We start from the raw sequence: 12028 nt of genomic DNA, 5'->3' as shown, positions 1-12028 counted from the left end.
CTCACTGGCTGTGTCAGTGTGTCTGACGGGAGAGCCTATTAATTTCCTCTCTGGGGAAAAAGGACATACAAGGGACATCTCGCCCTCTTCCATGGTTCAATCAACGTTCCCATGATTGCTTCCGGTCCACCTTCACAAAATGTTGGGGGTTTTGGGTCCATAGTTATGAGGACAGAAATAATCACCTTTCTTTCCTGGCTAACAACATTTTTTCAAAGAAAAGTTCTTTGGTGTACTTTTTTAAACCTTTGTCTGTAAAGACATTGGCAATAGACTGATCACGGCTTTCGCCAGGGAAACAATTTTCAAACAGCACTGCTGCATAATTTTTAAATGATCACATTTACATTGTTTTCCCAAAGGGTCAATGTCATTGAGAAGCACCAAGACTATCATTTTGGTACCCAAAAGGAGAGGTAGTAGAGTACAGGGCACAAAATATTTGTTTCTGTGGTCATGTACTATTATATGTAACTGTTTAGATTACATGCGGCAAATATTTTTTACCTCAACCCAAAACATTGTTTACTGCACAATTTGGTGTATTTGTGTATTTCTTTCTCTGCACCTGCACCACAGCCACATCGGACTGAATGAAATCTAACAGAGACCGCTGATACATATTATTTTTACCCAGCAAAGGTCTCAAAGCACACAATTACAGGCATAATCTGATGTTTTTGGATTTAAAAGTAAACCTCATGTTTGTGTGACGAAGATTTGCCTACCTGGGTCCGTTGCACTAAAGGATTGCATCATGATCCACAAGAGGTCACGAATATTATGTTTTACAAATTCCAAATACAAAGAGAAGAAAATGTTTCACCAATCTAATAGATAACATCAAGCCACATGACTTGTATTGTTGGCTCTTTCACGAGGTAAAGTCGGAACCCGCAAGTTGGGAGCCTCCAGGTTTCATTGCGTAATATCACAACCTTGGCCAACATTTATAAATGAAAACAATTTTTACACAAATTAAAAAAAAAAAGAAATGACATCATTTAAGTAACAGTTCATTAGATTTACTACATCTACAACATATTTTCTGCAGGGCTGCCAGGTTTTAAATTTAGTGAGATAATAAAATTACTTGGGCTATTACATGGTCATGGTCAGGGTCAATCCCCGAACAGGATTCCATTGACAATTTCAGCAAACCTCTTAAGGAAATGATTTAATAAGAGTTTAAACAAGAGGACATTTTCGATGTGTTTCTATGTAATTTGAACTAATTTTCTTTTAATTTTCTTCTAAACTGTAGAGTAAAATCAAACATCAAATTTTACATGGAGGTAGTCAGGGTCAACCTGAACAGGATTACATTGAAAATTGCAGCTAACCTCAGAAAAAAAGACTTGTTTATTTATTTAATTTCTTAGACTTTATAAATTAGGTTACTAAATAATTTGAGCTAGTTTTCCCTGTACCAATCGTACAGTGAAACTACTAATGGCCATAGTCAGAGAAATTTTGAGCAGAAATCAATTGCGCTTCTCAGCAAATCCATAATGGAAACAGTATTATAAAATCAGATCTTCTACACTGGCAGTATAATTTGGTATATCATATGTGAGAAGTAATTGCTGAAATGTAAGGCTTTCTTCATCCTTATCTCCAATAAGCAGCGTTTTTTTTTGTGCTGCTGTTGCGCTTTTTGTCCGTGTCTTGTCCGTGTGCTGTCAGTAGCCTCTTTTTGTGCATCAATAAATAATTTGTTCCATGTTCTCCTTCCAGAAAATAATAAGAAACCAAAAGGGATCACTTACATTTTAAATGTTTTGGTTTCATGATGGTGCCCCTTAGTTTTTGCATTCATTTGAAGTTATCCAGTTAGGTTTCTGCCCACCTAAGTGAAGAACTTATTATACAGCCAATTAAATCTTGCATAAAGCAGTAATGTCATTGTTCTATCATAGGCAGAGCAGACGTCACACTGAGCCAGAAACCAGCTTTCTACACAACACAAGAGCCCCAGACTCTTGTTAAGGTCTCCTTCATATCTTAATCACAAGCATGAACACACACCTTGTCCTTCACCTTAACTTGTTGAACAAGCCATCAAAACAGACCTTCACTGATGAAAAGTGTTAACGTCAGTTTGCAGGCTAGATATTAAATTAGCTGCATTCCTACAAGAGTACAAAAGTTTTAAAATACTGCCCATAGGCTAGCCAGGGCTTTGGTTGTAGGTTTGAATTTATGAGTTAGCACAGAAATATGAAAACGTCATTCTTACTAATTATGATCTTTAATCCTCAACCTTCTTTGAAATGCCCTTTATGCCGTTGCAAAGCTTCCAATCACCAAAGTTGCACCAATATACTATTGCTGTGCTACTCAGCTATGACCCGCTTCCAGATAGAAAGAGGTCCAGAGGGCCATGATTTGTTTTTGTCTTTATTCACAAGTTCAATAGCAGCAGGAAAGTCGGTGAGCATCCGGCTGGGAAGTGACCTCTCTCCAGAAGTGGTTTCGCTGCTGTTGATTGACGCTATCTCATCTCTACATCTTTTGGCTCCGATCCAGTGCAGGGGCTCAGCCAGAACTTGCATAACTCACGTTTACTGACAGACCCCAATGGGAGGGTAGCTTCCATTGAATTATTGCAGCAACAGGAGGTTAAGCTGGGTTAGAGGAGAGCAGGCCATTGGTCCTTTTAAAGTTAGGATTTGTTGGGTTTCACATCAAAGGAGTGCACGGTCGGTTTAACTGAACATCTTACGTTTGGGTTAAAGAAAACAAGTCAGTAAGAAATAGTTAGAAATGTATTCAGGGTTTTGATGCTTACTTTTTTCTTAAAGAGCACATGTGCTCCAAGCTTTAAATGTTGGTGCCCATAAAGAACTTTAGTGGAGCAATAAAAATATATTTAATGTGTTTCTCCTTTATAAAATGCCAACATTTTAACGAACATATCTGTTCTGTGAGTCACGACTTGCACCTTATTTCTTCTGATGAGCGACCAAACAAACATTCACCAGGCTTAGGTGCATTGCTAATGTCAGTTTTCTGTTTAAATGTTGGTGTGGTACTACTCGTTAATACCACCGCTTACAAGAAAACGTCTCTACATGGCTTGAAAGTTCATATTCTCTCTCCTTCCCCTGCCGGCGTTCCGCCTTCCATCTAATTTTTTTTTTTTAATTATTCAGTTGCTCTTTAATCCTTGTAGAATAATGTGGCCCAGGTTTACTGCTGCTGTATTTCGAGGCCTATGATGCTACAATGACGGTCAATAGTGGTGTCTTCAAAAACAGGTGTTAGCAGTTCGCTGAAATTTTAACTACAGGCTAATGGAGGATCAAGTTACCTACTTCGTACGAACTTCTGTCATGCCAGCAAAGACAGATTGGGTTCTATTCCATCTACTTAAATATTCAGTGGAGTGCTACAGTTTGATACAGTAAGTATCATACTGTATGATACAGTATGAATCATACCGTAGCTGGGCTCAAGAACTCAAGGCTGCTTTTCCAAATTATACTTAAAGGCATTTTAACCTTGCCGTTATTTGAAGAAAGCAGTCTGGCTGGTGTTTTCTACTATTAGGTCCCCTGGAAGCGATTGAGAAAGATATGAAAAATTGCTTTGAAATAACCAATCGTAATTTGATTTATCAGCTGCCAGGAGCAAGGCTTGGAGGAAAGCAACTGTGGGTGAGAGAGAAAAAGGAAACACTAAGGAATTAAGCTGATATGTGAAATTGATATAGCAACAGAGGAAAGCCAGATGTTTAATCTTTTTTGCTTGTTAGTTCGTAAGACCACTGCCTAATTGATGCTGCTTGCTTGCACACACATGTTGCTTAATGCCTCGGCTAATATAAACGTACATGAATGAAAATCTCAACTAAATCTGAATGCCAGTTTTCAATTATTAGCCAGACAACCTTCCATCTTCATCTTGTTGTTTTATTACTATTATCTTTTGTCCACATTTGAACTTCCATGAAGCTTATCATTTTGATATTTGTGATTAGTAGGCATTTGGAGTTAGTTGTTTATTGCTCTTGGGCAAAGCTTATCTTTAAAGTCATCCCTATTTGATCAACTCAGTCAAAACAGAAACAGGGTGTTTTGCACCTGCTTCTGATTTTCCCCAAACTGAACAAATGTGTGGCAGGCGGCCAATGAGGGAGTTGCATAAAAACCTCTAAAAGTAAACAAAATCACAATATATGACAAAAGGAATCTGTAACTCATTCATGACAGTCTCTCTCCCCTGAGCTGCTGAATAACACACATGTGGCCAAAGATGGCCAGTGATTTCCTGTACGCCTGCTCAACTACAACAAACACAGTTTTATGGTGTGTGCAAATAATAAATTAAGTTTTTTGGGGGGATGAATTGCCTTTGCTGCCTTTGCTAAGTGGCTCCTCATTGGTGAGTGTAAAATAATGAAAATCCTCCCAAACATATGCACTTCTTAGTCCTGTTAAGTAATATTTACTTAAAACTAAAATTGAGTTGTTCAAGACAACTATTCAGTCTTTTGATAAATGAAAATATATATCTGTGAACCCTTAGTAGGAAAAAAAAGTAGGAACGAATGGGTGTCTTGTCAGAATACCACATATTGCATTATTCAGATACGTGTGTGTTATTTAGCCAAACTCGCTGATGTAAATGGGGTGGACAAAATGATAGAAACATCCGTCAGTATAACATAATACAATTCAACATCATCTTAAATTACAAAGCGGTTAAATCATAGCCTCTTAAAAACTGTTTCACCATAATGTGACATTATAAACTTCATAGAACTATGATTTATTTCAGGACTATTGTATCAGGCTGCAATAGTTTTAGCTATGTCTACCTATAACAGTGGATAAACCTGCCATCCAACTCTTTCCTTCTTTCCACCTCTCACTCTCATTTACTTAACTCATTCACTGTCTTTTGCTCATTCACATTCTCTCTTTCTCTCTCTCAATCCCACTCACAGTCTCCGTCACACACGCACACACACACACACACACACACACACGCACACGCACACGCACACACACACACACACACACACACACACACACACACACACACACACACACACACACACACACACACACACACACACACATCAACAGACACACCAGCCACTGGTTGTTAAGCACAAGAGGTCTGGTAACTCAGTGGGAATCTTGCCAGTGTTGTAGTCCCCAGCGTGTTGTGACACAGTTCGTAAGAACAAAGATATGATATGATCCACGCACACAGAAACCCTTTTATTTTATTTTCTCTGCCAACATATTTGACATCTACTTTCCCTCTGATCTTTGGTAAAAGAACAGTGCAAAACAACATTTTACAACAGACTTTCCCTCTTCATCAAGAGTCATCTATCTTTTTATCCCTTTAGTCTGTCTAAAGAGTTCAGAGCTTAAGAAATCCTAAATGCCTTACTTGTTTACTTTGTGACCTAAAACCAACGGTTCATACCACCATAAATTCAACAGTCCATTGACTGAGAAGATACAACACATTGATGAAAACATCTGCTCGCCCCTCCTTAGCAGAAAATACTTAAGTGACTTTTTTACGGCAGTTGCATAAGTTATTATTCCCAACATAAAACGCCTCTCAAATTTAAAATGATTTAACCATTTGAATCATGGTTGAATCATTTAGTCAACCGTCCAATATTAAAATCATAATTTCTAGAATGTAATTAAATATCTTCCAGATACAACAATTGGGCAATTTCTAGTATTTCCAAAAATACTAAATACTCTTGTAGGTATCAATTATTAAAGTATTCCAGGTTCCTCCTGCTTCCCCTGTTCTCTATTTTCCATGTCAAGTTAGAGTTTAATCCTGATAACAGATGAAAAACTGTAAAGAAAAATTTGCAGAATTGTGAAAAGCAATGGAACTCAGCTGCTCATTTATTTTCTCCCTTTCCCAGCAAATCCTGCTCTCGTCTTTTATTTTGATAGAGATTTGTGTATTAAGGAGTTCTGGATGATTTGCTGTGTATTATTCCACCCCGGGAGCTTTGAAGGTGCAAGGACTGGCTCCACGTAAGGTCACCACAGGATCTCCCCTTAATAGTTCCAAGCTGTTGGCTGAATTTGTAGAGGCAGGGCAGAGAGGAGGCAAGGTTATCGAGTATGCCTTTCTGAGGGTTGCCTGCGAAGGACCCGTTTTGTAGGTGTCCCCCTAGTTTGGAAGGAATTCCTTTCTTGGATGCTTGAAGCAATATGCAAAGGGAACTGATTATATGGCTTGGCCTCTCTAAAACAACTTGTTCTTAATATTCCTGTAGGGGTTTTCTTTCTACTTTGGTGGTGGTGCTGTCTTGGGCTAGTGCTTAGATCCTACTTGGTCCCTCACATCTGTTTACAACTATCAGTCTGGCAAAACTATGCTCAATACGTGACTATGTGTCACAATTGATGTTTGTGTCTAAGCTGATGGTCTGTGATAGTCACAGCTGACCACTTAACCTCTCCGTCTCTCTTTGTTATTCACGTAGTCAAAGCCCTTTCCAAATACCAGTGCAAATGTAACTTTCTTCTCTGAGCATTTGGCTGTTACCAAATTTACATCTAACCTATTTCTATATAATCCACACAGATCTAATTTCCTACAGACCATCTTTTGGAGCTATTACAGATATATATATATATTTTTCTCTAGTTTTCAACCTAAACATGTTCTACAGCAAACTTTCACATAACAGGATGCCAAAACCACATGCCAGCAACAGCTCTTTATTTTTTTAACCTCTGCAGGCAGCTAAATTGACTTTATTTCCTGTTGCCAAGGCTCTGCCAGGACAGTTAAAGGGGAGGAAGGGGCACAGGAGCAGGCACGCACATGCAATAGGGGGGTTTCTGTGTAATGGAATTTCTGTATCTGTCTGTGTGGAGTTGGGGCTGAGGGTTGAGGGGCTAAAAATGCACCTGAGAGAGAGTGGAGGGAAGGGTAATGTGGAGGACGGAGCAGGGCTCTCCTGCACAGCTGAGCAAAAGTAGTAACACAGTGGGGCACACACTCTCCACTGTTTTTTAAGGTGTTGGCAAACCCAGTTGGCAGAAAAACCTAATCAAAAACACATTTCATAGAACGTTTCATATCAGGCTCATATGACGCTGGCAGAAACTCACAAAGCCAAGTGGCTAACGTTGTGAAACAATCACAGAACGATTGGTTGGTTTAGGCAACAAAACTACTTGGTTATAGTTAGAAATAATCTTTATGGTTCGTGTTGAAATAATAACACTAGCAACCGCAATAGTGTAACTACTTTAATTAAGTCACTACTGTAATAAAGTAACAAACGTAATAAAGGAACTACAGTCAATAGATAACTGCCATAAGCAGACTTTCTTAGTTCTTATGTTCTTTCAACGTCCTAATTGTGTCCATCAGAACTTTCTCTTCTTGTTGTGTTTCCTTCTGTAGACCTCTGTTCAATTTTAATTTAACAGTTTAATTGTTATTTCCTCAAAAACTATAGATTATTTTTGTCAAATGTTATCACACTTTGCTCAATGGTTCAAAAGACTGAGGTATTTTACTATTGATTTTAACTTTTGTGATAATCCATGACCAAAATGACAGTGCTGTCCTGCAAGTAAGTATGGAGTCATGAGACTAGTTGCATGAGTTGGTGGAAGCACATCTCAATTTTTATGTCCCTTTACATTCCAATTGCATTGCACTTGCATTGTTTGTTCCCTAACACTTGTCTACAGAGATGATTACATTTTACATGGATGAATATATTTTATTTAATATACAACAAAAACCATAGAAAATACATAGTTATACTGCATTCCCTGACATTTTTCCTAATATTGTAAAGACTGACATAAATGTCTCTGGTTATAATTCACTATAATAACAACTGTTACTTGCTAATGAACAGGGTGTTATCCATCCCAAGGTCAGCCAGATCCCCTTTCCCCAAGCCTGTGCCCCTTACACACCTTCTCCCCTTTAAGCACAGGCTGTTATTCACATACTGCACACACATAAATGAGAGGAACTCTGTTATTTTGACCTGTTCCTGAGATGGAAGGATGGGGCTCTGACAAGGTCTGCGTTCTTCAGAAGAGCTTTCATGTTGCTGTTAGTGGGTGTCCTCCCCCAGTCCTCCTCCAGCCCCTGGACATGGGGCAGCATTAGGGCCCCCAGGCCCACAAGGCCAGCCAGTCCCATTTCCCAGCCACCCTGAGAGAAACCTCAAGTCATGGCCAGATGTGGCAGCTGGCCCAGCCACCCTGGAGGTCAAGGTCAAAGGAAACCATGTCAAATTTGCCACCCACCATCATTCTCTAGATAGAGAGATAAACAGAAGTGGCCTTAGAGGGGCAGTGATGTGTAATGAGAGGGGTAATGGGGATGTCAGTTGCTAGAGAGAGGAGTAATAAAGCAATGTAAAGTAAGGCAGAGACTCTAATGGTGAAAGTGTGAAACTGAGAGATAGTGTAATTAAACTGAGAATGAGTCATGTGGGAGCGAGGAGCCCCGTGTTCTTGGCTTCAAAATGCCACAGAGGAAACACTGTTCATGCGGTTTACAGCTGTTTCTAAAGTGTGTCCGGCCCCTCAGCTTGTAAAGTCGTCACATGCAGGCCTCTTTTTCTCAGAGGAGTGTGGGCACTGCCCACCTGGCCCTCACATGAGGAACCCCCCCCCCCCAACTTACACACACACACACACACACACACACACACACACACACACACACACACACACACACACACACACACACACACACACACAAACAACATATTATATACCCCATTTCAAAGGGGAACCTGCGTCACTACTCCTCAGTGACTAGCATGCTCCCCCATCATTCCACAGACATGCTGTCTACAAGTCTTCACCTCGCACAAACTATTGGTGTTGTTTGCTGTGTGTTGCATTTACCACCAACTAAAACATTTTTACATTTACTTTACACTGCTATCCAAAGCAAAGTGTGACGTCTTATTACTTTTAGCAAAAGTAAAAAAAAATGGAAAGTTGTAGGAAGGGCTCATTACTTGACAGTTTATATTTTTTAAATGTTTGTTTGAATCCCAACCCATTTAAAAGGTTGGGAGTCATTTTAAGTAATTAGTGTATTTTTCTTTGAAAATCGGTAAACAAACAGCTTATTTCACCCAACCCGTCACATTCTGCTGCTTGGTCAGTGACCCTCAACTTCTGATACTGACGCACTAAGGCACCCTTTAGCATTTATATATACATTTTTGACTTGTTTTACCTTCAGTATTGTAACGTAACTTCCCCACTTTGCTTACATCAGTTACTGAGGAAGCATATTTATTTTACGTAACAAACTATTTATGGTTTGTTACGTAAAATGGAGGAAGAGCTCTAAGTTTTGAAGACAATTTTTGTAGTTGCCAAACCATGGAATTATAACTTTCTTGTGTGTCTTTAAATCAATGTATCAATGTTTTAGGTAAATCAAGTGCACAGTATGAGCACTTTAATCACACTTCTTAAAAAAATGATAAAATCTCTATTGATGCAGAAGCAGTGTGGTGGATCCCAGTAATTTCATACTTGGCAGTCGAGCTGTTTTTGCTTTGTGCAAAGAAATGGGACCCCTCCTACAAAATGCAGTGTTAAGCAACCTGTCACAACTCACAATGAGGATTTCATTAATATTTAGCTTAACAAAATTTGATGGTTTGCAATTTAATGGACACTACCAATGCATCAATTAGTTGATGGGAAATTCTAATTTCTTTCTAATTCCAATGCTAATGGATTTAGTAATTAGCTGGGTAACCCTTCCAGATAATATAGTTTGATGGCATTACAGTAGTAGCATTTATACAGCAGCTACTCTATGTTCAGATACTAGCCTTATTACCCTCCCCTGGAAACCACTCCTCCCATAGCAGCCAGACAGCTTTCACTTATAACATTGAACTAATAACTGTGTTTGGCATGAGGCAGTCTGTCAAGTATCTGTGTTGGTAACAGTAGCCAGCAGTTTTGCAACTTTTGCATTGTATACAGAGATCCTTTGTTCCAACAAGGCAGTACCACTCAGCCCTAACAAGAAAAAGCGACACCACAGGCCCCCACAGATTGATCTGATAAGAAACCAGGACACAAATGCAGACATACCCTTGGTCTGGTGCCTGCCTTCCATGACTTGGACCACATGTGTTCCTTGTTTGGCCTGGACACATTTGGTGTACCCAAACAGCTGAAGCAGGCTCTCCGAGAGAGAAGCAGACAAGGCAGCAGCAGCTGGTGCTGGTGACGCATTGCCCGCGTTACCCAGTGACGTCAAATGCCAAGGGCAATGGCCCATGATCTTCTGGTGCTATTCTAACCTCCAGTATTTCTCTTTGACATCAGACTATCGGAGAAACTAGGATATCAATTTCTCTAATATTCTGAGTAGATGTTATTTTATGGGTCTTGTGAATGCATAATGCATGTTTCCTACTAGGACTTATGGTAAACTTATAGTCTATCAGGAAAAAAACAACAACAACATATTTTAAATACTGTACAGCAGTGTCACATACATGTATACCATGACAAGAATAGTTCCACACAGCTGTTTTGTTGTTTGTTGTTCTAAACCAATGCCCCAGTATTAGCAACGCTATGGAGGACTCACTGCCTGGCAGTTTAGCACTGAGTTTAGGTACACGCTGTACACAGAGTTGTGTACCCACTACAAAGTTAGACAAATGGCCTAATGAGAACCACTCTGATTCAATATCAAACCTGTTAGATATTTGCAATAATCTGGTCTACATCAACTACGAGCAGAGAGAGAGGGAGAGAGAGAGTGAGCTAGCATATGTATGCGTGTGTGGGTGCAAGAGAGAGATGGGGAAAGCTAGGCAATGTTCATGTTCACTGGAAAGATTATATATTAACAAATTTGGTAAACAAAAAGAAGAAATATTAGTGACATTGAAAAATATAAATTCATACTCTTTAAAAAATATTTGATCACATGACAGTTTGTTCCATTGAGAAACCTTATTGATCTGTGGCACCATTACATCAATTTTGAAAATCAAGTTTTTGTACTTTAACCAAGACAGACCTTAGCAGTGAAAGATAATTGTTTTATTTTGAAATGACAACATTATAAATGTAAGTATCTTTTTCTCTTCCACCCAGGTGATTCCATTCCCCATGTCCTGTGACATACGGGATGAGTGCTCCTGTCGGGATCTGAATGCTATAGAAAACAGAAAGGATGAACACGTCCATTCCCTCGGGTGACCAACCTGAGCAGGGACCTCTGTTCAACGTCCCAGGACCCTTGCTCCAACACAACACAGCCAGAGTGGCCGAGGCAGATCCCTCCTTCATCCTCCTCTCGGCCTCCAAATTTCCTGCACATGCTGCTTAACAGGCATACCTCTCCATCCATACTGCAACCCCAACCAGCTGAAATGTCTCCGCTTCCACATCACAGAAAGATCTAGAATAGAAGATGGGACCCATGAGACTCCACAGTAAACTTCATTTCTCAGCTAAGGAAAGTAACCCCTGTAATATCATCATTTAAAAGAAAAACATATATAGCAAAGAGAAGAAAAAAAAGAGTAACATGGAACAGGTATTTTTTTTTTCCAAGGAGAAAAAAAATTAAAAAAAACAAACAAACTTAAACAAAAATATAACCAAGCCTAGGTAGCATGCCTTTTGTTCAGTTTTGTGCTGGCATCAGTGTCTATTTTAGTGACCTTGCTCTACAATCACATGATTGAACCAAAGTTAAATCAAAATGTGGAAGTGGGGATTGTGTTGATGTTGGCTCTGTATTTTGCAAATATGAAGGAAATCCAGACAAAAATAATCCTCAGACATGTTAAAGGCACGTTCAACATATTTTCAGAGGAACTTATATCATTCCTGGTTTTAAACTGGTCAGACATTCTGTATCGTATGTATATCCTTTAGTAAAGTGTGTTTCTTCATAGGCACATCAGAGGCTATAGAGGTTATTCCTAACTTGGTGGGGAATGCGACAGCCATATTGTTAAGTTTCAAGCCACAGATTCAACACAAAAGCC

At 39.3% G+C, this 12028-nt stretch overlaps 1 protein-coding gene across 1 annotated transcript in view; it reads left to right on the top strand.

Moving 5' to 3' along the window:
* pappaa (pregnancy-associated plasma protein A, pappalysin 1a) overlaps positions 1-11231 on the top strand; it is a 79611-nt gene extending 68380 nt beyond the window's left edge. Inside the window, exon 22 of the mRNA XM_054612929.1 lies at positions 11127-11231. Within this exon, the coding sequence (XP_054468904.1) occupies positions 11127-11231 (105 nt within the window). The remainder of the gene's footprint in view (positions 1-11126) is intronic.
* The last annotated feature ends 797 nt before the right edge of the window (positions 11232-12028 follow it).

This window comes from Anoplopoma fimbria, chromosome 14, assembly GCF_027596085.1.
Source record: "Anoplopoma fimbria isolate UVic2021 breed Golden Eagle Sablefish chromosome 14, Afim_UVic_2022, whole genome shotgun sequence".
Lineage (NCBI taxonomy): Eukaryota > Metazoa > Chordata > Actinopteri > Perciformes > Anoplopomatidae > Anoplopoma > Anoplopoma fimbria.
The sequence above is the reverse complement of the archived record's forward strand: the minus strand, read 5'-3'. Positions and strand labels throughout refer to the sequence as shown.